The sequence below is a fragment of the Bombus affinis genome, chromosome 14 (assembly GCF_024516045.1).
Source record: "Bombus affinis isolate iyBomAffi1 chromosome 14, iyBomAffi1.2, whole genome shotgun sequence".
Taxonomy (NCBI): domain Eukaryota; kingdom Metazoa; phylum Arthropoda; class Insecta; order Hymenoptera; family Apidae; genus Bombus; species Bombus affinis.
This window is the reverse complement of record NC_066357.1, coordinates 1,654,619-1,682,601: the sequence shown is the minus strand read 5'-3', so window position 1 is coordinate 1,682,601 and position 27,983 is coordinate 1,654,619. Positions and strand designations below refer to the sequence as shown.

General features: G+C 37.0%; 1 protein-coding gene across 4 annotated transcripts in view; it reads left to right on the top strand.

Moving 5' to 3' along the window:
* The window catches only part of LOC126924170 (ABC transporter G family member 20), a 49,395-nt gene that overhangs the window by 891 nt on the left and 20,521 nt on the right, over positions 1-27,983 (top strand). Inside the window, exon 2 of one of the 4 annotated variants that reach the window (XM_050738379.1) lies at positions 3,964-4,158. In XM_050738379.1, coding sequence (XP_050594336.1) covers positions 4,085-4,158 — 74 coding nt within the window. In that variant the 5' untranslated portion in view covers positions 3,964-4,084. Of the gene's footprint in view, positions 1-3,963; positions 4,159-15,199; positions 15,719-19,159; positions 19,179-20,849; positions 20,948-27,983 lie in introns of those variants that run through there. The other 3 variants (XM_050738380.1, XM_050738381.1, XM_050738377.1) reach the window with 3 other exon arrangements.

Below are 27,983 nucleotides of genomic sequence, written 5' to 3'. Positions count from 1 at the left end.
ATAATATTTCACAAAACCCTTTATAGTTGACCTACTTTCATTCGAGGCTAGTAAATGAAAGCATACGTTCTTTTAAAAATACGTTCTTTCTGCTCCAAATGAAACCATCGCTTATATCAAACTGTATGATACACTTCTCTATGAGCCAAGTTATATGTTGCACGTATTTGTCGTATGTATGTATAAGTTGTATATCTGGTACAATAATACATTATGTATATAGATATCTATCTTCGATATTAATGAAAAGCAAATCGGCAACTGCCATTTGATTTAATTTGAAAATACAAAGCAGGTATCTATTCGAATTGACCTTTTTATTTATTATTATTATATTTCTCAGCTTAGTACATATACAGTATATTTCAAAAGTGTGAAGATCACCTGCCACATGATCACGTGGTCAGCTGAATTTTTTGGATGGCCTAGAAAAATATTTTTAAAAGATGCGAAAGCCTCTTATAATATTGCCTGGCATTTGTGACACGCATTATGGCTTTGATTCAACGAAAGTAGGTTATATTTGTAAATGTCATTTTTAATTCGAACTACTATCTTAGCTAAAGAAAGATTTTTCGATTCCTTAATTAAAAATTATCAAATACTAATTTCATATAATATCTCGATATTTTTCACTTAATAAGGTACAAAAATATTGGGATATTAACGATTACTTTAGCTGTTAAGAAAGATCATAAGACAAGAGTTTAATCTCGATGAGAGTAGATCGGTGTGCACTTTCGATTTTTTTACATACAAGACGAACAACCCAAATAAGACTTGAATAACCCAAGTTACGTGTGTAGCACGAGAGGTGCATTTCTATCAAGTATTTTAGTCATTCGTATCGTTTATCCATGTAGCGCTGGACAAACCAAGAGAGGCGATAGCAAATCCCCCGGAACCGTTCACGGTCTCTAACGGTACTATTTTTTTCTTTGCGAATAACTGGTCAATGATCGCACAAATCAATAAAGAGAACGGATCATGGTTTCGACTTTGACGAAATCTCAACTTTTACCAGTTTTACATAAGACGTAAGAAGTGACGGAAGGGAATTTGCCGAACGGTACGGAATAGCAATTAGAACTCGTCGAATGACGCACGCGCAGCACTTTCACATAACACGAACACGTAAACTGTAGAAAAACGTCGCATCACATGGTCCACGCGTAACTGGAGCGACATCTTTTTCTAGATTATCGTAATCTAGATACTTAAGTATAACTCATAGACCGCAGTAAACATTACATTTTATTAAGTTATTAACATTATATTTTATTAGATTATTAACATTATATTTTATTAAATATCATATTTTATTAAAACGAACTTGCTAACCTTACGCAGTTTTATTTCAACTCCCATCGTTCATATAGCTACTCTTTGTCCTGAAAACAGAAGTTGTTAACCTGACTCGATAGCCAATTACTCTCTTTATATTGCGAACACGCATCGTTGTCCGGAGAAGACCAGGTTCCACAGCTGCGTTCGCGATTTAAAAAAGATTCAGACGAATTTATTATACAGGAAGCCGAATCGTTTCGAGAATTCATTCTCTTATTTACATGTCTCCGTTCCATCGAATAAAAAGCTCCTTAATTATCCATACTATTCGCGTCATCACAATTTACCATTATTCTAACAATGGATTATTGCAAGGAATTAACAAACTTAGAACATTAAACAGAAGATTTATATTCTAATCACAACACACACAATCTGGTTATTTTATGAGCCATTTCGATGGACGGATACTTTTTGTCTCCTTAAATTATCTTCAAACATTTTATCTCCTATTTTTTGTCTGTAGATTGTCTTTTAATCGCTCTGCTATTAATCTGTTATTTTATATTATAATACTGCTATTAATCCTGCTACGTTCTAGAATCGTTATTGGTTTCTTGTTAGGATTACGTGTTAATGATTTTAAAACGTAAATAACAAATATTAAAATGCGAAATATACAAAAATAGTAGAATACGATCTTCTTACTTTACATAGTTTTGAGAATAAAATCGTGACTGCATCGAGTGAACGAAATCTCGTAGAAATTAAATTAATGGAGTAGGTGAATGCAACATGTTGAATACCAAATGAAATTAATATCGACCGCATCCAGCGATCATTTTGGTGGCACTTCCGCTTAGATCGACGGAGCTCCACTTTCTTGCGCGGTCAACGACGCGTACGCCGCTCGTGGACACAATAGGACGATTATCTGAACAGTTAGACAATCCAGTTGCACAAGAAGAAATAGAACTCGAAGACAATCCTTCTGCTTTAATTTCGAAAAAGATGTCAATGAAATTGCTGTACCTACCCAGTATTTATTAAATCTCCATGAATTTCCATGAATAATTACACATAATCTCGGTACAGCTACTTGCATATCGATAAATAACAACAGAATTAATGTTCAAATCTGCACGAAGAACTCCGTACGGTACCAATTAAATGAATTGCATGTGGAAAAAATATCAGGCTGAGGTCTTGATTCATAATTTCCGTCGTTTTTAGATCGAAGATCCGTCTGGGGTTTCACGATTGAGTGATAACGATCTCGATCGTCCAACAGCATAACGAAATTCCTACCTCGAAAGATTTGCTTGATGAATTTTTGGAATATTTTTTGAAAAGATCTTGCGATTCTCTTTTGCTATCCTTCATTCGAATGCCGATTTTTCCATTCCAGTAACCTCGGAGGTCGACATTTGCCGATCCTTGCATAAGAGATCATCTCCTTTTTTTCTTAACCTTGACATCAATCTCATAATTAATGGCCTGGCCGATACTCACGAGGAAAAACAATATTTAGTTTGATTAATAATTCAAACAGCAATGTCATTGGTGGAACGAAGTTACAAGTTATTTGTTGAAGAGCGACGAAGAGAAGATTCTGTGACAGTAGCGCGCCAAGGAAAATGCGTATATTATTCTTAGCTCGTCATATTTTCTATTCCATTGACAAATTATTATACAGCACGCTTTCTTCGTAATGATCTAAGGCACACGACGTTGCTCGCAGGATACGTAGTCGCTGTAAAACAGTTTCACTTTCCGCCATTGTCACGAATGGGCACGCGACTCTTTCCACGAGGCCTATGCATCCTTCGAAGAAACGGATCGCTTTTCTGGGTCTGCGAAAGCGTGGAGAAATAGTATTGGTTTCTAAACACAATTTAGAGATCGGTACACCTTGGCTAAAAGAACCAGCGTTTAGGTTTCTCTCGCTGGGGAAAAATCTTCCCATCCGGTTGGAACTTATTCTTGAAAAAGATGTCGTAAATGTGGTAACCATCCTGATGGTGGAGATAAATATTTTAATCTCGCGAAAGATTCATTTACATTCAAATTATCCACTTGATGAGTGTAAAAATGTTGTAAAAATTATTGACGAATCATAGTCGTCATTCGATAATCGCGATATGTATATTCTTGATTTTGACCTCACGAAATATTAAATGTCGTCGAATAAATATGTTTTCGTTTAGATTGTAATTAGAAGTTTATGAAAATGTTTTAAAAATGCTTGGTAAATGATCCTCACCGTTTGATAATAAAATTGTGCATATTGGCGCATAATTGTGCATTGTTTTTAATTCAGGAAATATTGCACGTTCATTTACACTTAAATCGTGTATTCGTAGTTCATGAAAATGTCTTACGGATTTGAATAAATCATTCTCATAGTCAAAAATCAAAATAAGTATACATTACTACTCTATTAACAACTTTGCATTGCAAATTACACGGAAATATTTTAAAAGGCGTTGGGATATGTTTACAAAACACGTACTGTGACGTAAATCTGTTTTTATTTTATTATCTTTCTTACGAATTTTTGACGAGAATTGAAAAAACAAAGGTCAGATTTACTCTCTAAAAAAGGAAATCTCCAAGTACAAAGTCCATATTAATATTATTCTCCCGTATTAATCAAACCTATTCAATTGTTTTCAGTGTACCGTTAAAGCGTGTGACAAAGAGGATGCGTCGTCATTGAAAAATCTTAGCAAGAGATACCTTTTGCAAGGTTCTTCAACCAATTTTTACGGAAGTCACAAAAGGAACGCTGATCAAGATGGAGGATAAAAGCGACCCAAAAGCGAGAGAAAAGATCAAGAAGATGTTCAGCTGGAGCGACGGACTGACCCCGTGAGTAGCACGCTTGAAATTTGTTTGTACTTGCTTCCACTTTTACTTCGCTTTCGTCTATCGGAGAAACCAGCCACCGCTTCACTCTGTGCTCAACTCTCCTGCGATTATATTGGTCACCGTAACAATTATGCAAATTATATTTGATATTGCTGCGACGAACAATGTACAGAGTAACATACTGGCATTCTTAATCCTTAAAAACTGTCATAGATGAAAGTTCACTGGAGCGTACAACACGATGTAAATTCAGAAGAAACGTAGATTAAATTACCCCGCTATTTTTCGTATCCGTTTTATGCGATATTACATTACGTGTTTTGTATAAACAAATAATACTAAATAATATACTAAGAGATAGAAATTAAAAAGCAATGGGCTAAAATTATCGTTATGTCAAGATTCAAAGCTGAGATTATTTTAACACGAAGAGTATAGTCAGGAATAAAAAGCTGGAAATGTAGGTATTAATTAAAGTGAATTTAAAGAAAGTCGTGTTAAATCAATTAACTAGGATGAATTGCAAAGTAAATGTTTAGTATTTCCATACAATAGCACAGCATTAAAAGTATAACGAGATATCTTCAAGAGTAATAGAAGGTAATGCTCGTTAGTATCGTAATTTAGACATCATAAAAAGCACACGTGTTTCTGAGATAAAGCCACGATCATGGTTTTGTAATCTGTTGCAAGAACGTGAGCGTTGCATAAATTCTACCAATTCGACTGAATACATATAGCTATTTTATGGTAAATTGTATTCCAGTTTTCTGTTGATCCTACGCGGACGAATCAGGTTTTTCTTTGTGAATTATTAGATTACAGATAGCTATATTTATGTAAAATTATATTATATTATACGAAGAATACCGAGCAGGTACAAGCGAAGGCATCCAGGGACCAAAAACGACAAGTATTTCTGAATGTAATAAAAATTTCCTAAGAAAATATAAAACGTAATAACCCAAAAATCACAATCCTTTCTTTCGACGTATGCTTTTTCTCAAAAAGATCATCCATCTATTCGTTGTATTCTAACTCTAATTCTAATTCTCATGGTAATTGAAAGAATTCTAAAGAAAATGGAAGACGAACGATCTTTTTCTTCGACGTGTGTTCGAAAACTTGATCGTGTACTCTCTCTTTTATGTACTTTTAATCTTCCGAATCGATTGGAAATTTTTCCTCATAAATCGACGGAACAATGTAGAAAAGTGTAACGAAAAGAAAAAGGAAGAGAGAAAGAGGATACCGTTTTCCAGAAATATTCAATGAGAGAGAAAAGCGGCGGAACGATTCGGAAAAGTCGGCCAACGAACGACGCAGCAGGCGCGAGGCAAATTTTGCAAGAGCCACTGCGCGCTGGTACGAGACCACTTCGCTTCGCGACGGAGTTCGCAATCGCGCGTGAAAGTGGCTGACGAGGAGCTGCAAGTATCGGTGAATAGACTTGTCCGCTCGTGGTTCGTTCGTTTTATCGTTACACAGTGAAAGGGTAAAATGTAGGCAAAACACACGAACGATCGCGACCGACGCATCCTCGATACGACGCTGTGTCAGATCGACCTGACACCGATCTCTCCTTCGTAGAGAATCTTTCATCGTGAACTCTTCAACGGAATTATTTTCCACGAAATCCACTCCTTCAACCTATTTTCCTGGAAGAACCGAGAGGCTCGTAACGAAGATAATCTTTGTACGCGTTTATCTTTTTTGTCCAAGAAAACGAAAAAATACTCTGGTACTGATAGTTTTTGTCTCGAAATAAAATATTCATCGCGTCATACGATCGCTGTAAGCGTATCGGCAATTAGAAGAACTATGCTTGGTTAAATTGTGAAATTGTGAAAATCTTGATAAAATTTGTTTCGATTAGAAGCATTTCATTTTCGATGATAAAGGTAATGAGTTCGATTGAAAAGTTTGACGAACATCGTTTTTATCGTAAGCTGCTCCATTTTATTATTTTATTAACTATCAAATAGAATTATCGTTCTAACGAGCAATGGTAGGATCGTTAAGTAAAAGTAAATTGACGAGTTATGTTTGTACGATGAATCACAATTAGCGGCACGTCGTTGTGTAATATATTTTGAACTAGATATAGTTTGCGTTAGTACGAAACGTCTTTCACATTGAAAATTATCAGATTCAAGTGTTCGCGCTGAAGAAGTAAAAGAAGAGGGTTATATGTAGATCAACAAGCTGACTCAGTTATTATTGAGAAAGAATTGGATTCGTTAATGATGGTAGAAATAAATGAATCACTTACGCGGTATATTGCGTCTTTAAATTTCAAAGTGCGTAGTCATTTTAAATCAGATGATTCATTTATTTAAAAAACTGTTATATGCAAATTACGTTTTGCTGTTCCCTTACGTACCGATTCTTGTTGCGAGAATCAGAAGGAAAGGAAGTCTGAAGACACCTCGAGAGATGGCACCACGCTTACCATTTGTGTTACGTGACGAAAGACAAGGGAAATTAGCATAATTCAACGAGACACGGGTGTCTCGTTTGCATGAAAACGAGCATCGACTAATAATTATTAAAGAGACAATATACGTTGCCCCATGACTCAGTATCGGTGCATTACATAAGTATAATTTCATTTTTTATGCGATCAACTATAATGGCTGCGTCAATTTTTTCACCCTCCTTTTTATTGAAAATAAAACGAGGACAACACGAGCAACATATTTAACGATAAATACATAAAGTCGGTGTTATTAAATAGTAAAAAAAACAAAGGACATTAACAAAGAACATTGAAGTCATAGCGTATAATTATTTTTTTTTTTTTAGAATGTCAAATGTAGCAACGATAAATGGTATAACGATAAAATTGTCTATTAGAAAATCGAGAAGGAAAACGAGGAATAAAATGCCTCTATCGAAGGATAAAGAAAAGAAAAATTAGTAAGATCGTCTGAAACTGATAACTCGACGAAACGATTGTCATTCGCGCATCTCGTAAAATATTATCGCAATAATTGTTAACGCGATAAACACGCGCGACGCGTGCCACGCTTCGACGTTCGTTTCAAAACGAACGAACGCTCGTTGAATGCATTTATCGATAGCGCAATTAAATACGAAATCTTCTTACTTCTTCGTACTCGAACATCTTTCCTTCGCTCGCGTTCCTTTTTAATGCAAATTCTTCTTTATGATATTGATTCAGTAAAATATTCAACGTCACGTTCGTCTGTGGAATTTTAATCGCCACAAAGTTGTCGCGAGAAGATTCTTGAAATAAATTATAGTAAAGGGAAAGATTGAAAAACGATGGCGTTCTTTATATTACAGAATTCTATGGATACTTATCGCGAATAATATCACGTTCACACTTTTTTAATACAACTTGACAACGTTATATAAGTTTTGTGAAATTTGATAAAAACAATTTATCGCCAAAACATTCTATAATATGCCGGACCTGTCACGATTATATTTAATCGTATTGAAATCTGATAAATTGCTATTTATTTCACTTCTTACGAAAGTCCCAGCTGATGTCTGACATTATCCGACAAATTTTGACGTAGTCACTTTCTCTAATAATCGACTCTCAAAATCTACGTGATATTTTTCCAAAAATTCTTAAATCTTTTCGTCCGAAGTTAACAAACGTTTAATATTTCTATATCTCGTCTATCATTGCGAAGGGCAAATGTACGTTGGTTCGCTAGAAACGTACAGAAACTAGGGAACTAAAACGAAGTAAATTTTTGGCGAAGTCGATTCGAAACAGAAAGTTTAAAGTAGAAAATTATTAATAGCTCGACCATTTGCCACTGAAATATTTTCTTATTCGTTTTATCCCACACACGCGCGCGTTATATGTATATACATATATATCACATCACGATACTTTATTTCATTTAAGTTTCAAGAATTTCTAACGAAATACCGTTTATGTAACTTATCAAACCTTGTTTATCAAACATCGTTCGATTCACCAACAATGTACTATTGTACAATGTATACAATGTATTGTTGTAGACGAATAAAATTACTATTAAGAGTTATAAACTAGTCATTCTGACCAATTTAATAGTTCTAGCGTTAAAGAAATGATTACGAGGATTTTTAAGTTACGACATCCTTCTTGTTAAATATCACGATAATGATAAATGAAACGACACCTGCCTTACAAAAAATAATTCAAACTTCCAGTTCATTTTTATAAATATCTCAAAATTTTCAATTTCTCAAATATACGTAACATTCTTCCAGCGATCTAACGATATGTAACGACACGAGCTTCGTTAAGCAAACGGTGCAATCTAGCTATTTGTTTCTCCTCGATACGATGATCGTCTGGATTCATCGAGACAAGACATGCGAGCGGTTAATTGAAAATCATCGAGTTCTATCGACGGAATTGCAGTTAGGCCACCGAAAAGTAGCACAAGGCTACGGAACGAAGAGGCTCGTACAAAGGGAAAACCCCTGTCTTTCAGCGGCTGATGCACGATCATCGATGTATCAACGTTTGAACGCTCTTCCTGGCATTTACGTAACACAGCAGCCGGACTGACCGCTTTCACATCTATACCATACCTTTGGCCGCATTTAGCGACCCGCTTCGATAATGTCCCGTAGCGGTTTCTCAAGTCTGGCCCGTCCTTCTTTCCCAGAACGGTTATTTCAGGGTTAAATTCACCGATCTGCTTACCCAATAGACTTTTGACTTGTCGCGTCGTCTTCAGCCTTTAAACTCTGGCTCGCTAGTCATTTAACATTGAAAACTGTTCCATAATTACACGTAGTTCGTAGCGTTTTGCAATTAATATTTCCAATTTCAAAATGGTATCCGATGAACGGATTCAGAATTTTTCTACAAATTCCTATTCTTTACGAATACGTCTAAATTACCATTTCTACGTGTTACGTACATTTTTGCACATTTACATTTCTCACAACTGCATAAAAATTCAGAATCGGCCGATAAAGCGGTTTCGCCAAGCATAGTAAAAAATAGGAAAACTTTGCGCAAAGGGTAAAATCGCATTTGCTTCTCGCGATTACAGTAAGCAAATTCCACGCACGCTGTTTTCAATCTCTGAGAGTATCATTATCGTGTTTATCCAATTCTAGTGCGTCTAACAGCAGCCTACGTACGCACATGGATCGCGTGATCCCTCTGAACTCGATAAAATTCAACTGTACGAAACGTTGTCCATTTACGAAGAATCAGAAACGAGATATTTGACGCCGCGAAAACGAATACAGGTGGGTCGAATTCTACCGCATAAAGGCTGCTATAGGTGAAATTTCACTACATGGGAATTCTGTTTTTAATGATCGTTCCGTAATGATATGGCGTTATTATTTGTAAACGCTATTTGTAAGTTAGCTAACGATAGCGCTTCTACTTCTCATCTAACGTCGATTAATAGGAACAAATTTGTGGAAAATCGAGCACTTGATTCGATCTTACGAAGAGCGTCTAGGAAATAGAAAAGAAAAGTAGATAAAATTCGACCTCGTTGTACACACGAAACGCGACAAAGGCGATCGACGAGTGCATGCGCACCGACCCACACTTTCGCTTTTACTCGAAGAAGCCCGCGAAGGTGGCTGACACTAACTCGACACGAGACCTTGCAAAGACCTTCCCCTCCATCTTGGATTAACCTGCCATCGATAAGAAGAAGATGTGTCTGCGTTAAACGAACTACGCATACCGAATAAACTGCAACTGCCTTGTCCACTTTGCATCGAACCGTGACATTAACGGATACACTTTTCCACATACGTGTTACGTCACACTGATTATGTACATCGTAGGATGTTCATTTACGAGTCTGCTTAACTTATTTAGCGAATAAACAGAAAATTTCTCTAGGTAATATCGACTTACGATAGACGATATCGGTATTAGTAATCGGTAATTAGAATCTTTTTGTTAGTAAAATCTCGTTATCGAAACAATCGATTATTAAAGGACAGATCAATGGAAAATTTAAGACAGTCTCTGGTGAAAACGATCGAAGAGTAATGACAATAGTCGAGTAAAAAATGTAGAAAGTTATCAAATTGATATTTCGATAACTTAATGGATCGGACAGAATCGTATTTCATCTACTTTTGGCCAAATGGCCCGGTTCTTGCTAGTAATGACAGTTATGTAAAATAATGATGTTTGATTATCGTCTCCCTTCTTCCAGTCGGTAGGTATTTTTATCAACTCGATTCTCGGTCGATGATAGAAATCGACGCATTCTCGCTTCTGATGGCCCACGGATCGAAGAACGGTAAATCGCTTTCACTTTTCGGGGTAGCTGAGTCGACACGGGAAAATGACAGATCGTTTTTGTTTTTATGCGATTACTCTTGTAGCTTTTAACATCGGTACACTTGGATAATTATGGTAATTAGTGTGGAAGATCGGGGCTAAAGGCTGCTACTTTGAGAAAACATAAAAAACAACTGGAAAACGACGCAGCTGTTCTTTTCGCTATTGACTAATTTAATGTTAAACTTGTTATATTTCAGAATCTTAAGCTTTATATTTCATACATCGCGATAGGTTTCTCATAACAAGTCATTTATTTCTGGCATCTTGGGGTAAATAAAAGATACATCTTGATGAAATATTTCATCTTTTAATAAAATGAAACGCTATTTTACGAATAATCTTTATCTTTGAAGATTCGAATCGACAAAGTTTTATCTTCGACAACTTTTATCACGAAAAATTGTATCATCCAACGACAAACTATTAATCAGCTTTCTACATTCTACAAATAAGCCAAATAATCCAATAAGCTAATAATGATCTAATAATTAGGTACATGAGTCATTGATAATATTAAACCTAATTAATTAATTAGCCTTCTAGAGGGACGAAATAAAAAATCATCATACGATTTGTCAGAATCACAACGTAGGAGATTCTTTTTTATTTTTGTTTCTTATGGTTTGGCACGAGCCCATTTCTTTGCAAATGACGCACCGAATACATTCTCCTCTGGGCTGAAATTTGAAATAAATCTTCAATCTCAGTTCCAAATCTAAAAGGTTAGTCCTAAATCTAAATCGATGATGCCTAAGCATATTCGACAATCCCTCGAACCACATAAACAGGCTAAAATTTATAAACGATGGTTGCAACGAAGAGAAGAAGAAACCAACCAAGAAGAACCAAAAAGTTTTCTTCAGGTAAAATTTTACCGCACACTCGTAAATTAATTTTCTACGGTAATCTATTTCATGAAAATTTGCAGAATATTCGTTAATCACGTCCCACGTGTAATTTCTGTAGTATAGAACGGTTTCTATCAGAAATTGTTGGAATATTTTCTCGGTGGGTCTTTAAGAAAATGTGTATGCAAAAATACGAGTAAAGAAGAAGGAACAATCGTTACTTTCAGTACAATCTGTACTTTTCTCTACCGATATATTCTAAAAATATCACGAATTTCGTGGGCGGCATTTCAACAGCGTAAATTCCTTAAATAACTCAAACTGAAAGCTCGTGATCTGACTCGCGGTACCAAAGAACATTCTCTGTTGTTAAACTTTTATTATTATTATTATTTTTCTTCTATTATTGAAGTTTTCCTAACGTTAACGACAACATTTTCATCGTACGATCGTCGGCCTCTGGCCTCACGATTTCTTAGTACTTGCAAATGAATGCGAAATTTCGTGACATTTAGAGCAATTTATATCAAACGATCCCAAGTGTGAAAATCTGATACTTAAGGCCTTAAGTCGAAAGGAAAATCGATGCGACGAGCATTACACTACAACATTACAATATTCCTCATTTATGTATAAATGTATAATATAAACATACGTTAGATTAGCATTTTATAATTTCATCGGATAAATACAATGCAACGAGGCTTGCTCCGTATGTTCAAAGGTATCGATAATTCGTAGAATCCTGGTAGCAATTTTCGAGAGAAAAAAGATGCATAATTTCCTGTTATTTAATCAGGCCTACATTACGTCAGGAACTGTAGCCGTGTTACGCAATGCTGGGGAAAGTGCAAACCGTCTTGACCACTATTACGCTTGCTATTTCTCGATATGGAACGAAATTGTTTGTTGATCGCCATTGGCAATCTCGGCTAAACTTTGCCGACTAATTAAACGGTTTATTCGCTATCCTATAGTTTATACTAACAAAATGAAACGTTGTTCGATGGAGCGTGACGATTGTGATCGCCTTTCGAATGGTCGACGATTATGTCGCACGAAATTTCTAGGGAAAGAATTCTCTAACGAAGAATTCAATTCGAAAATCGTTAGGTAGCAGAGGTTCGAATAATTTCTCTGTCAAACACAGTAAATCGAATGTGAACCGATTGCCTTGACTGTGTAATTTCTTGTTAATGAAAATACAGACTCTAATATGGTACGATAAAACGTAGTGTCTCATGAATACATTTACATGATTGTGCTAAACGTAATTGCGGGCAAAGTGAATTATTGTCTCATGAAATCGTGACGCAAAACGTTTCATTGAATCGATGAAAACAAAAAAAAAGAAAATGTGATCTGCAAAGAGTAGCACATTTTTCATCGAGATTCGCGGCTTGTCGAAGAATAAATTGAAACGTTTGAGAGATCGATTGATGATGATATTCGTTTCAAGTAGAGTTTCTTGGCTTCTTTAGAGACAAATGTCTTATTTATATTTATCCCGAAAATGAGATTACAAGCAAAGAAAATAAACATGCGATGAAATATTACTCTACGAAGAAAAATCGTAGATTCACCGTAAATCACTTGCACGTATTCGCAGAAACGATCACGTGGTAATTTATCGGTGAAAATAACGATGATTTGACTATTCTATTATTCGAAATTTCACATTATAGAGGGCAATATTTTTGAAATTACGAACAAGGTGACAACACAAACGTTTACCCTGAAAAGCAAACAAAACGACATGTTACTCCTGTAACTCATTTTTTTCCTGTGCTCTGCCCACTTTTATAGAAAAATATCTGAAAAATTCCTTTGAATACTAAAAGAACGAATAACTAAGGACGTTTACAATAGCTCGAAAGTTAAAAAAATTGTATTGAGTAATGAAAAAGACTGCACGTGAATAACACCACAATATATAATCGACGACGACTAAGTACAAAGTTGAATCAACATTAACTGAAAGACTTGTGACGCTATTATATGGTAGTTTGTTTGTCGTAATTAATTTTTGTCTATTTGCCGATGCAAGAAATAGCGTAAAATCGTGTGAACGCGATAAAGAAATCGTCGAGAATTTTGCAAGTATAATGTCTGGAATCGTTGCAAGCGTCTTTGTTCGTAATACGCGACGAGATGATTCCGTATTTTGCCGGACGTTTAAACGCGTTGACGCGAGGAGACGTTTTGCATGAAAAATTGCTCTCAATTGCCTCGCCTCCGCGATGACGCTGTTTCGCGAAACTCTACGGTTCATCCACAATTGTAAAACATATTCTGTCGCGACCTTCGCTTGCGTAAATTAAACATTTAAATCGACTTTTCGACAAATGCATAATGTATTGGATCGTTGTAGACAAAAATTAACCCTTTGCACTCTGAATTTTATTTCAATTTCGTTAGCTCCCAACGCTTTTAAACGTTTTATTTGAAATTTACTTTAACTAACAAATAAGACGATTTAAATAAATAAAGGAAGAAACAACTTCATTTAAATACCAGTTTTATTCATACTATTGTTGTATTTTGTACCTCTTAAGCGTGTGATATATCTTGAAACAATTTCTAGAATGCAATCCTGCTTTTCTTTCGCACGTTTCACAAAAATAGGTGGATATGGAAGAATTTCGAGTGGAACTCGACAAAGGAGCTCCTGAGATAAAAACTGATATCGAGTCACACTTGACATAGGAGTGCAAAGGGTTAATGGTATTCGACGAACAAGGTTATTCTTAGAAACGTGACACGAGAGTTCAGCGTATTATACTTTCAATCGATGATTCATTAGTATAATTACTATTGTATTTTATATCACAACGGTGGAAATCGAACAATAATAGGTTTGTCTCTGTTAATTAGTGGAAATCATCGTGTCTATTACGTCCTGACTCACGAAGACATCTGGTCCATTAACCAGCCAGTGATTTTTTCGCCTAATTGTATAAGATTCGTCTGATAATGATAGGACAAGTACAGAGAAAGGAAGTAGTAACCTAGAAGTACTTGGACGATCAACTTCTTCATGGTCACCGATCACCAACTACAACATGCGTTTCTTCCCGAAACACATACGTATACTTGGAAACTATACGGTGTTTGCGTACACGCAAGCTTGCTCATACAAAAAGCTCAAAGTGCACGAAAATTAGTAGATTGTAAATTGGTAGATGAATCTGCAAAACGATCGGCCCAAGATTCTGCTAATGATCTTTTCGCTATATATATAGTGTACCATTTATTCATCCAACATCTTCACCCAAAAGATTCTGTGTGAAAAAGAAAAAAAAAAACAAAAAATTAGATCGGTGTGTACGAAATGTCGCTACTCCAAAGGTTTTATTTCATAAATAACATCGACTAAATTAAATAAAAATATCAATACACGTGAGATTATATTTGGAAAAAAGTAATACGTAGGTTGCTGGAAATATCGATGAACGATTCTCGATACGGAGAAAAGTAATTGCCAAATCGACAGATGTTTTTCATCGATCACGAGGGCAAGCACGATATACCATTTTATACCGTGGCATATTTCTTCGTATAGTTTTTGTATCGTTTCTTAGTCTAAATTTTCCTTCAAAGAGCACCTTATTTATGTTTACAAGAGTAGCATTTGTTGCGGTGTAAAGGAAAAAACAAAAAGAAGAAAAGGGGAATTAGCATGGAAGTAGTCAGGGAAATTGAACGATCAAGCGACCCAAGAAAGGGGCAAGTGACGGATACCATCGGCGTAGATTAATGAGCAGGAGCACGCGTGAACGAAAATGCGGGACGGTCGAAGGACGACAGGTAGAGGGAAGGTGAGCTCGCGACGGAAGAAAGAAAGCCGATCAGTCGAACGAGGACAGACCTCGTGATTGGATGTTGGAGTGGAGGAGCACGACAACGGTGTATGAGAGCGAGAGAGAGGGAGAGAAGGACGCAGGTCGGCTCGTTAAGTGGCGAGTGAGCTCGATTTTACTCGCTTCTGACCGCTTCAGTCTCGCGTCAGGACTCGAAAGGTGCGGAGGGCACGACAATCCTGCCACAGTACTAGACTTCCTCTCCAGCTGACACGTCCTCGCGGCTCAAATCGATGTCATAGATCAACGTCCAGTGTAGAACGTGCAATTATATATGTGCCTCTCAGTCTTGATACAACTTTGTTGTGTTGTGTGTTGGTGACTTTTTCTTCAATTTTTCTCCAATTTTCGTACCTTCTTCTTATACATGGTCGCAAAAATCTACCATACGAATTCGCTTATGCGCGCCTGATAATACCTAGTTGTAAAACGTCGATGACATCTGGCCAGGATTACACCTACAGGATACTCTGTCCGAGATACGCCAAGAAATAATACATCGAGAGAAGAGGACACTACGAGATCGTGGCCGAGTTCGATACAAGGTATGACATTTGGATTTGTCGCGTCTCACAAGTTTATTCAATTGGAACTCGAACAAATTTGATCCATCACGGAACAACGAAATTAACCGTGAGTTTTCCCGCGACACGATCGCGTCGCGTCGGAAACGTTCGACGAGAAATGAACGAGTTCGAGGTCGCGCAAGGTGACCATTAGTCGAACGTCCGACGCCCCTTCGCTTCCGTTGAAAAGTGAGAAAACGTGTGGACTTTAGCAAAGCCGGATTCGCCGCAGGAAATTCGAAAGCGATGATGGCAAAATCGCGATCTTAACCAACCACGATCGATCCCCACATAAACCATAATGAATTTTATGGATTGTTCGGTGATTCGATTTTACGTGTATACGTTTCTTCTAAGTTTCTTCTATTATTCGACTATTACGTATCCATCGTTGTATGATACGATGAAAAAACAATAGATCATCGACTTATCCGATAATCCTTACTTTCACGCTAGTTATGAAGGCAGAGGAAAAGTAAAAAGCGGCGAGATCGGCGACTGATTCGTTTTTCCACGATCATGAAATTATCACCCGTGGAGTAACGTTATTTTCTACGTTTCGACTCTGAGAAATTTCATTCTACTGTTTTCTCTGTAATTACAAGTATACAGCCGTGTTCACATCCTGCTCGTTCAAACAATCGCGTAAACCAACGTTTAATTATCGAATTGATCGAGATCCACGATTAGTCGATCACCGTAGTTTACTTTTTCACAGCGTAGCACAAAAGTATCGAATATGGTGTTATGAAATTTATGTTTTAAACATCGTGAGTTATTGAAATATACGTTATTACGTATATATACACATTGAAGCTGATAGAGGAGAAAGAAATGGTAAATTTATCATTATTCGTTATTTGAAATCCAAAGATGAAACAGTCTGTTACATATACATCTATACGTATGAAATTTTTTTGAATGTTAACGATAGTTTTAAAATATTCGTAAAACAACCATTGTGATACCTCATGTTAATATGATCTTGCAAACAAAAAAACAAATTTCAAAATAAAAGAGCTGAAAATGCAAAGTCCTGGTAGGTCCAAAGGTATGGTTCACGAAGTTCTATAGAAAAGAAAAACACAACTGTCGAGACAAAAAATATTTTAATATTACGACAAAGCAATCTTTGATGCTTCATATAACGAGTTTTGAAAAAACATTTTTAGCTCCAACATCGAACAAAGAAACAATTTTTCCAACAAATCGAATTCCCGTTGCTATAAAAACCAAGAAATGTAAATTCTAATCTACAGTCTTCGTTCGTTAATACTCATCTGTTCTGAAAACCTGAATATACTGCTCGTATCCGATACTATTAGAAATCAAAGACATCATAAGAATAAAAAGACAATTACGTATTTTCCAAATTATTCGTTCTTAGTTCTTCCTCGTTTTATTACACCGTCAGAAATGATCGTTTCTCATAATTTTACTAGCATTCAAAGTGACTCAGCGGTTTCCTCGTACGCACGAAATAGAAAGTTATATGGAAGAATTGCAGCATTTTGACAATCCTGGAATGCACACGCAGTGAAATCGAACGCATTCCCACGTTACTTCGCACGCGCATTTTCCTACAATTTTCTTTCTTCGCCTCGGCTATCTTCGAACTCACAAATCCTGCGTGTTCTACGGACCAACGTAGAAGAATCAGCGTCGGAAACACATATCTCAGCGTATAAAACCTATCACGCGATTGTCTACAAACGTCTTCTTGCTGCTTTAATCGATAGAGAATGCGGCAAATGTACCGTTCGTCGAGGCAATTTGAATTTTGATTTCGATTAATTTAAAATTCCAGAAAAAAGAGAATTTTTCGTACCAAAGTTGACGATCGAATGCTAAATAGGAATTTCGCGGTATCTGTCGATCAAGATCGAGGAAGGAATGCGTAGAACGCAGAAGGTGCAGCGTCTTTTGTTCTCTTTATGATTCATACACGAGGTTCACGCAAGATGAATCTTTCGCCGTGTAACGCGAACAAGTTCAACGACGATGTTCTCATTGTCAGATAAAAGACAAATGGTGTGTGGGAAAAGTTAATTATCGTTTCGTTGGCAGCAATCACCTGTCTATAGAACAGTTTTGTAGAAAAAAAAACGCAGAATAGTAGCTAGAGAGATACACTTTCTCGACGATACAAAGGAAAATGTCTAAAACGATGGGACTGTCGTGATCGAAGAATCGTCGTCGCTATGAATTTGCCTTAAGAATGAAAATTATGACGTTTGATACTATATCTGTTTTTGCTCTTAAGATTACTAATCTTTCGTTATTCATCTTCTTCGAGAGAAAATTTCTCTCACATTCGCCTGATACCTATGATTCGAATCGGATTGAAGCGCCAGTTAACTAGATCGTATAAAACTAGGTTCCTCGTAATCCCATGCAACGTGAAATCGAGAGTAGATCGGTGACCTGAAATCTCGGCGGTTTGTCGAATCGAAAAGAAAACTGAACTCGTGAAACACACGATCGAGCGCCGGCTCTCTCGCCAAATGACGATAAATTCCGCGGGAGAACGAATTTCGTGCGTTCGATGGAACGATTAATCGCTATCCGGAACGATTCTAGAAAGTAAAACGAGTTGGTCAAACGCGTAGCCAAACAGCAGCAACGCGACGAAGTCCGACTAAAAGTCAACGAGAAACAGGGAAGGAGCTGTTGAAAATCACCGAGCGATAGCTTCAAGTATGCGATAAATAGATTCAAACGTTGACCAAACAAATTTAAGTCTTCTACGAATATCTCGAAAGTGACAAGAAAAAAAAGAGGACAAAAAATTACACACTTCGGTACGTGAAAGTATCACACGACACGTGATAATATAATCGTAAAAATTTTCTGTGATAAGCGTTCGAATAATTTCCCGAGTCACCGTACGACGATTACGAAAAATAACAGCATCGCAGTTCGATTTAAAATCAAGTTATATCGTAAGATTTTATTTACTAATATTTTAGCAATATATAATTTTATAATTATATTTCAAATATATTATACGACGAGTACTCAAATTCTTGCGTGAGTCATCGTTTCTTATAGCGGTATCCAAACCTTATACGATGAGTTTTGGGTATTAAATTCAATTGGAATTTATCGGTCCCATCGCTACTCACAGATGGATGAAACAGCATGGATGGACAACCTCGTTACTTTTCGGGCCACGTTCGGCATCGTGACGCGCACGCCATCGTTGTGTAATTTCGTGTTATCGTAAACGTAATCCCCGCCCAGTGGAAAACCGTCCTGTTCGCTTGCGCAATCGCATAATTTTACGAAGGACCGACGAATATTGTGTAACGAAGGAACGAAAAGATCAGCGAATCGAGACGTACATATGTTTTCCCGTGACGATTTCGATTGCGCGACGCGTTTCGTCTCATAAGCGAAATTGTAGCTGCTGTGCGGGCGTCGAAGTCACTGACGATCAGTAAGTAAGCGCGACGTTGCGTTGGTAATGAGCGAGAGTGTCATTTTCTTTAAAATCGTCGGAAAGTGGACGGTAGTAATGAGTAGACTGCAGGTGTTTGTTCAAATTCAAATATTTGTGAATACCAAGCAGGTGGTGTTTGTCTAGAATATAAAATATTATAACGAATACTTTAACTATTACCATTTTATAAAAATTCACCACATTGTACGTACGGGTATTAAGTGTATTTTCACATCTGTCTTTTCGTATCTTTCGTCTATCTTTCAAACATATAAAAGATATTCAAAGTATAGTACGCTCGTTATAATATTCAAAGAGCGAAACAAATCTTTATTCAGGTTTCATTTCATTGACCGCGTTCGTAAAATGTGAATTTGTATAAAGATTCGCAGTCTAATAACGAGTGAAAGTGTCGTTTTCTTTAAAGTCGCCGATCTTCGCTGTGCAGTTTCATTTTTGAAGATGAAGAGGCTCAAATCGAATTTCTTCAAATATTCTAATTAATAAATCCAAAGGACAGTACTGTCAGTGAAAGTAATAAATTCTCTTCGTATTCTTCGATTATTTTGATGTTCCATTGTCTGAATAAGGTCGATGAACGACGATGCTTCGATTTGCTATCGATTAATTTTCGTGCGAATTTCATTGGACAATTTTTGAGTATCGCGACAACTCCACTGGTTATATCGGGTTATTGTTTCGTCGATCGAAGTATCGAAATCACCGATAAACGCCTGCTGCGGATTTTCACGTCGTATCGATAATTGACTGGCATTCCCGCGGGCTGCATTCTAATAGCAAGATTAAACAGCGCCGCGAAACTGTACAAAGGTTCCGTGGAACAAAGACTGTTATACGTGTCTGCTAGGTTCGTCGAAGACTACCCAATCTTTATAGTCTTGTTCGAGTTCTCTTTTAATTTCATTCGGTTTCTACAAATTGAAATTCGAAATTTCTCTTGGCTTAGCCACGAGTGTTATCAATTCTACGTAGTCGCGTATCGGAGCAGATCGAATCTCCCCTCTCGGCGGATGAAAGTCTTCTTGCTTGTTATTAAAAAGCGTGGCTTGACTATCCAGGTTTCCATGCGCAAGAATTTTGTGGGGCATTGTTCTTTTCTCTGTAGAAATCTTGATCGTATTAATCTCTATTACTCTGCTTTGCCGCTTCTTAATTATCCCATTGATAAATCTGAACTTCTTTCGGTCTATCGTCTTTACGAAGAAACTATATTTCTTGCCACCTCGAGGCAATCCTCATCGGCATTCTTATTCTTCATAGTGAAACAAATATACATATAACATGTAGCAAATAGTATGATACACGGTAGGTAGGTATATCCAAATACTGTATAGTATGCAAATAAATAAAATTGAAAAGATGTCAGCGCTAATGTTTCTCGTAATTGAAAGATGCGTGTAACGATACGACGATAGTATTGTAAATAAAACAGAGTATATTTCCACGAATAATAGAAATTGGGAAAAAAAGAAACTAAACGTTCGTTGCTCGTAATCGAAGAAGAAATTCATGTTTCAACGAAAGTTAATGCACTGCGCACAATAGAGCAGCGAGTAAAAGCGTAAATCCGCGGCGGGCAGTCGACTTTCCTCAGAGCACCAATTACAATTAGGTACGAGGCCGCGAAAAAAAGAAATGCTTATTCCGACGATTTTACTAAGTATGTCGGCGGGCTACTGGAGAAGCAAATCAAAACGTCATCATAAAGTGGTTACGCAGTCGTTCGGCTACGTTCCCCTAACATGGTAAGCTTGCGTTACAAATAACAAAATCAACGCGAATATTTCGTACGATTAATAACAATGAACCGCGGTAAAATCGATGATCTTCGTTTCCTTGCTCCCTTTTTCTTTGTTTTTCCATAGGCAGTCACGAAAACCAATCTGCCGCACGATTCCTATAACATTATTAACTTTTACTTGCCCCGCAGCCGTCCAATGCTTTCTCTTCTCATTTTCTCGATCTTAGGTCCACTGATTTTCTCATCTCTCCGCGTGATGTACACGATTTCAAAATCGCGTAATCTCAGGTTGATGAACTGCGGCGAACAGAAAGTCAAGTAACCTTGAAGATCGAACCATTTCATTCTTTAAAGTGTCTTTTGGTACGTTCGAAGAACGTCAAAGTTGCACGTAATGTTACTTATCAATGTAAAAGCTACGCAAAAGTTGCGATAAATTTAACGTCGCATCGCTTTTGATCACGAAACTTTTCGTCATTTTTTTTCTAAACCAGGCACCTATGAATTCGAAATTTGTATTGCCATTAACAAAATCAGGAGAAGATTAAATTTCTTAAAACAACTTTTATTTATAGCGATCTTGTCATTTAACTAGTTAAAGTGGCGGCCAATTGACGTAAGCACTTTTTATCTCAATGAAAGTGCATATATATACATATATTAATGTCGCAAAGAGGAGAAACAAACACTTGCATATTTCGAATAATTGGAAAAATAAGAAGAAAAGAAGAATAGTTGTTATATTAATGCAATGTCGCTTAAAATTTATATTAGAATTAATCGAATTAGCGGAAAATCGATCGCTCGTTTAATTTCCTAATCTCATTTTTATTCAAACGTATTCGATCTTCTACGTGGCATAACTTCGTTAAGCGACATCTTAATATCTAGCGAAGAACGTCAATAATCCATGAAATGAATATCTCGGTCTAAAATCTAGTTAAACCAATAAAGAATTCCGTTGCCTTGTTTTCAGCATTATTAAATTACTAGCGATACTCTTCAAGTATCAATCTACAAATCACATTACGGCTAATCAGATTGCTGATATACGATTTATTAACGACAATCGTCACGAGCCGCATGAATCATGGTCGCTATAATCGTGCTGATCGACGAACCGTGGCAGTCGTCGGGTTCTAAAGTGCAATTGTTCTCCATAATCGGACTGGTTTGAACGACGCGGTTCAACCTGTTACCACGGCTGCAGATTGTTTCGTGATAAGTCACGATTTATTCATCGACACCCTTTGATCGTTCTCTCGATCGAAACACGCTACTGTCTTCCTTCTTTCAACGCTTTTCTTAAGAAGACGTTAGTCGCATCACGAGCTTTTTTACGAATTATCGTAGAATCGAATATTTCTCGCAGCATACTAGATTATTTGAAAACGTTTCAACTTGGACAAAAGAAGTTACGTGATATTTTGCACGCGTGTTTGAAGTTAATTATCGTTAATTTTTTACATTTTTAGTAAGAAATATTTGGGCTATGTTCATCGATTGTTTATATAATTTTTGTATTTAATCATGTACACTCAACTTTGACAATATCGATGGTCATTCGAAAAATTTCTTCCGTGTCGTTGGAAAAAGTGGATTTCATTCCCGTGGAATAACGCAAACTAAGTGTCATTCGGTTTGGTTGAGTTTCTACTCGTCGTATTCTTATAACAAGGATCAAAGTACATCTGCCTTTCAAACGATAAATCGACGAGTTCGCAGAGGAAGTTGAAACACTGTTGCGGCCGTCTTATCGCGTAACATCTTGGCTTTCTTACGTGATTTGCGCGTTTTACTACGTATGGAGACAAGAAAAACTCGGGCAAAAACATGTTTTCTTGATAGTCATGTCGCGTAGAAGGCTGTATGAAAAATAGCGTTGTATAACTAATAAAAGATAGACGATTGGCATTTAATAAACGAGAAACAGAGGAAAATTTTGGTTAACTATAACGAAAGCATAAAAAGCAACCTTGTACTTTGTATTCGTCGATTCAAATATTTTTTACTCTATCGCATTCTTTTCTATCGTTCGACGAGTCTCTCGAGAAGACGTTTCAAGAAAAATATTAAAGAAACTATTTTTACTTTCAACGAGATGTTTTCGTCTCAACGGTACCGTAACAATTGAAAATTCTCAATTTTCTTCCCGAATCGCGAAATTCATCGGGTAACGATCGGATAAAAATTGTAAAAATTGGAATTTACATTCGTAAAAATATTCAACTGCTTATGTTGGAAATCTCTACCTTCGTCGGTCGTGTTTTTTATCGCTTCAACTTCCGAATCACGAAATGTCGGTGATTCCAAGGTTCGTTTAACGAATCATGCGTTCCGAAAGATCCAGTAGCGCGGAACTTCAGTTGCATGAGACGAAAATCAGATCGAAGGGAAACTCGATTGCGAAAGAGAAGCGACGAAGGTCAGGTATTTAACGAACAGCGAATTGTTTGTCAAAGACTCGCGCTTATCATGAGAGTCACGCTCGAAATCGACGTCGATGACGGATCGGCCAGATGTCACTTCGAAATTGAGTCAAGGTGAAGGCTAATGGTTCGATTATGGAAAAAAAGGAAAGAACAAGAAAGGGGTTGGAACCTCGAAATGGCGAAGCGTGCGATGCGTTCGACTCACAAGGCCGATCGATATATAGGACGTACGTGCGCGAATGTCGCGATCAATCGATAATTTACGCGCGTTGCCACACGCATATGCCACGTGTTATCGTCGTATTAGATAACTAACATTTTTTATACGCTACTGTTGCATTAGACGCGTAATAGACAATCGTAAGATGTCGTGATCAGGATGAAGTTTATTTGTCGCATAGGTAAACAAGCAAAATCCGTTTTTAATATTCCAGTATTTCCATTGATTAAGAAATCTGAGTGTCTATATTCGAACATCTTACATTTGTTGATTTTATGTTGTAACTTTTTTTTAATTTATTCGGCAAACTGCCACGCTCGAAATTCGGACAATCAACATGACAACACCATTTTTGATATTTTTCTGACTTTAATACGTGCGAGAGAAAATACAGTAGAGTCTCTCTTGTCCGAACACTCGTTATCCGAATGTTCTATTATCCGAACATTTCTCAGCAAATTTCCCTTTTTCCATTTCGGATATGTAAGTTCGTGCACGTTGTATAATTTTCTTTGTCCGATCGAGTGAATTCTGATTATAACAATTTGGTATAAAACTAACAACTATCGAAACAACATACGACATAATTAAAAAAGCTCGAAAGCAGTGTAAATGAAGCAGAATTTAACAAAGATACATAAGGTGGAAAAAGTGTGACGATCAGAGACATCGGAAAACGCGATATCGAAAATTATCTAAAGCGCGTAGATTGCTCGGATGCTGGCAACAATAGAAAAACTGTAAATGTACTGACGTAATGAAACGCGATAAAGGTGATAATGAGGATATTATATGTGGAAATTATATAAATGGAAACAGCGTACAACAATTTATACACACGTAAGTGGTAATGAGCACGTGTATTCTCGCGTCAAAGTATTCGTGCCATTCGAAAAAAAAGTTTCGATGATTCAAAGTACGAGAAGAAGGTAACTACGCACTTACTTAAGTTGAAGAAATTATGTGACTTAGCAGCCAAGAAGATCTATAAGTACTTGAAGAATATGTCAATTGGATAGTCGTAATCTGTATTTGAATAAATGAAATTTCACATAAGAAACTGATTCTTCTATTATCCGAAAATTCCATTATCCGAAAGATTTTGTCTCCTTGTTAGTTCGGATAACGCAGGATCTGCCGTATTTGATGCGACATAATCGAGAAAAGAAATAACAGAAAGTAAAAAGGGAAAGGGATTCGAGCCGGAAAGAATAAAAACTTGAAAAATTAATCGGTAAATTTCACGAAGGATTCGGAAAGAAACTAAAGGGCGTGAAAGTATTAATAATAAAGTTCAAAGAGGAAATAAAATTCCCATTTGAATCATATTCTACACGTTGCTTCGTGTCGTTTCATACGATTTAACGCGTCGTTGAGAAATCACTGGAGCTCGTTGATCTGTCTCGATTTTCGCTGACTTACGCCGTCTCTAGCGCTGTTTCTTATCCTTGCCATAAATATACTACGATGATTAAGTTGAAGCACTGTCTGGTAACGAAGGTACGGCGAATTGCCTGCGGTAAATTTATTATTGCCGTCGTTACTTGCAAGGATATAGCAAAAAGTACAAAATCTCGAGCAATTTGAATGTACGTGCATTCGATGCCTCGACTGACGCTTGCATACATGGCACTTTATTTTCGAAAAATTAATCGAAAAATTGTTCTTGGCGCGGTAACTTCTTACGCTTTAAATGCTTTTACTGCAATTTTCCTCCGTAAAATTTTAAAAATACGAAGGATGATAATTAAGAATAATCAAAGATTTAATGAAATAAATTGTAAAACTTTAATATGAAAAAAATACATAACGTCAATATTAAAACAATTTATAAAATGAAATATAAGGAAGGACTTGTCAAAGAAATTCTTTTGGGGATTATTTTACTATCAACTTAAATCATCGAACGTACGTTCAACCAACTCGAGATTTCGCAGTGTTTGCTACAACTACTTGTTATTAATTCGCCAAATTATTTATTTATCCGATCGTATCCTTTGAAAATTATGCACACGTTAAGCACGAGCTCCAGTCATCTCGAATGATTCAAATTTATTACGCTTGTTTATACAAGTGTTGTGATATTTTTACGAGAAACGGTACCTGTATTCTCACTATTGCCAAAAGTTTTAGGAAACGAATGGCCGTAATACTTAGAAATTAATTATTCTCGGTAGTAAAAAATGAATCTTTGTACACACCTATATTTTTACGACTAAAGATAAAGATTTGCTTCATTTGCTCGATATCATAACGACTAAGGTATTTTCCTCTTGATATTTTTCATATTATATGCTTGCAAACTTTGAAATTTCCTACAAACGCGTAAACAGCCGCGATCAAATTCGTCATATTTCACACGTCAAATTTTTCAAATTGAATAATTTGCCGTAGATATTATCCAAGTACATGTAATTAAGAATTTATCACCCCTAAAGACACGAAGCGAAACAAAAGGCCGTAACAAGAGAGAAACGCGTGTGCAAATTCGCAGACGTAATAATAATATTTCTTTTTTTTTTTTCCTATTATTAATACCGATTAGATGGTATCGCCGGAACGACTATTGCATGACGATGCACGGCTTCGAATACAGTTATGAAATAACCGGGTGTGCGGTAATACCATTAGAGACGCTGCTGTAACAACGACGATTAGGAAACACGTTCAACATTAAATCAACGGTAATTAATAATTCGCATTTTGCCATGAAAACAGGTCACGATGATAATACGCTACCGCGTATAAGCGTTTAGACACTTTTAAATTACCGGATATACAGTGGCCGCGAAAGTACTCCAACCCTTACCGTAGAATCACGTGAAACACTTTGTAATTAAAACTAACGAGATACGTGAATGTAAGTATACTGTATATTTAAAAAGTAGTCTATATAAAATAGATATAACCATATAAAACATCTATCACTGACGAGACAGCACCTCGAGGTGTACGCCAACGCACAAAGACCGCCGCAAACAGGGATTTGTCCTGGGATAATAGCGACTTTTACCCTGACGATCTCCTCGCGCACCTCTGATCCGTAGGTTCGCAATACTCAAATCACACACGCGAGCGAGAGGATAAAAACAAGACCCGACATCCTGTTTTCTATCCTAGAAATTTGAATACGAAATTATCAAAACTATTCCGAAATTGTGCGAAAGTTCGAATCTTAAAATGTCCGTAAATGTCTAAGATGTCGTGAAACTGCAACGACGATGACGACAAAGAAGACGATCGGGGAAAGAAGAAGCGAGCGAAAGCATTCGAGAAAGCACGAACAGAGAAATGGGAGGAGCGCAGAATCGGCGTTTGGATCATCGACCATGGCCCAGAACACGAAGACTCACGTGGTCAGGTCTTTCCACACGCGTCCTCGCGGTACGTCGTCCCTTGAAATACCAGCTTACGCAATTGCTCGCGTCGAGACATCTCTTCGATTTTCGAATACTAAACGCCATTATCTATGTACGATACCGCTTGGCCGTTGATCGTAATACGAATCTGTCCAGTCGCTGCAACGATTCGTTCTATGCGATTAACGAAATGGAACGAACGACGAACCTCGAGAAGTTAAATGCAACATCTCGAGTGCTAGAAAGTTGCATATAATCTTCATAGCATTAATGAGATGCACAGTGACTACAACTACCATTCGTCGTGGTTGTTAGACTTTGATACATTCGAAGACGAAGAGAATACATGACGCGACAGCGGTGCGCGCGTCACCTCGGAACGACGGTAGATCAAGTAATCTAACCGTAAATTAGTTCAGGCTGCTCGGTCTGACTACTACGGCCATTATCTACTTGCGTGTCTGCTTCGCCGAATGTCACGTTCCTGCCTCGTTGATCGACGCGCACGCATCGTCCTCTAAAATCAACAATTGCGTTCTTTACAATAATTTAACGTAATAATCCTTTTTATCGACTCTCGAATAAAGAAGACTGGGTCGATCTTGATATTTCACGCTTAATCGTCACGATCGCTACGTTACGCAGAAATAGAGAGCCTTTTTCGTTTTACTTTACCGCTATAAAACAAAATAGTCAACGCTCGTAACGATAACGATCGAGCTTTTACGATCGTACAAGGATTAATTATTTTTAGTAACAAAGTGAAGCGTATCTGAGATAGTTCGTAATCGAACAACAGACTATTAAACACGCGAATATTAGCGAAAAGTCCGATACTTATCTCGTTGCTTAACCCTCCTAGAAAATTGAATAACAACGAGCCGTACACTTTTACGCCTTGAGTAACATTTTCCCAGCCGCGAAACATTTCTCCTTTCTATTTAATTTCTGCCAGAACCTCCGATTCTCTGTCTTCCCTCTTGGCAAATTCCTGGCTGCTAATTATCGCACGTTCGCCCAACGTTACTG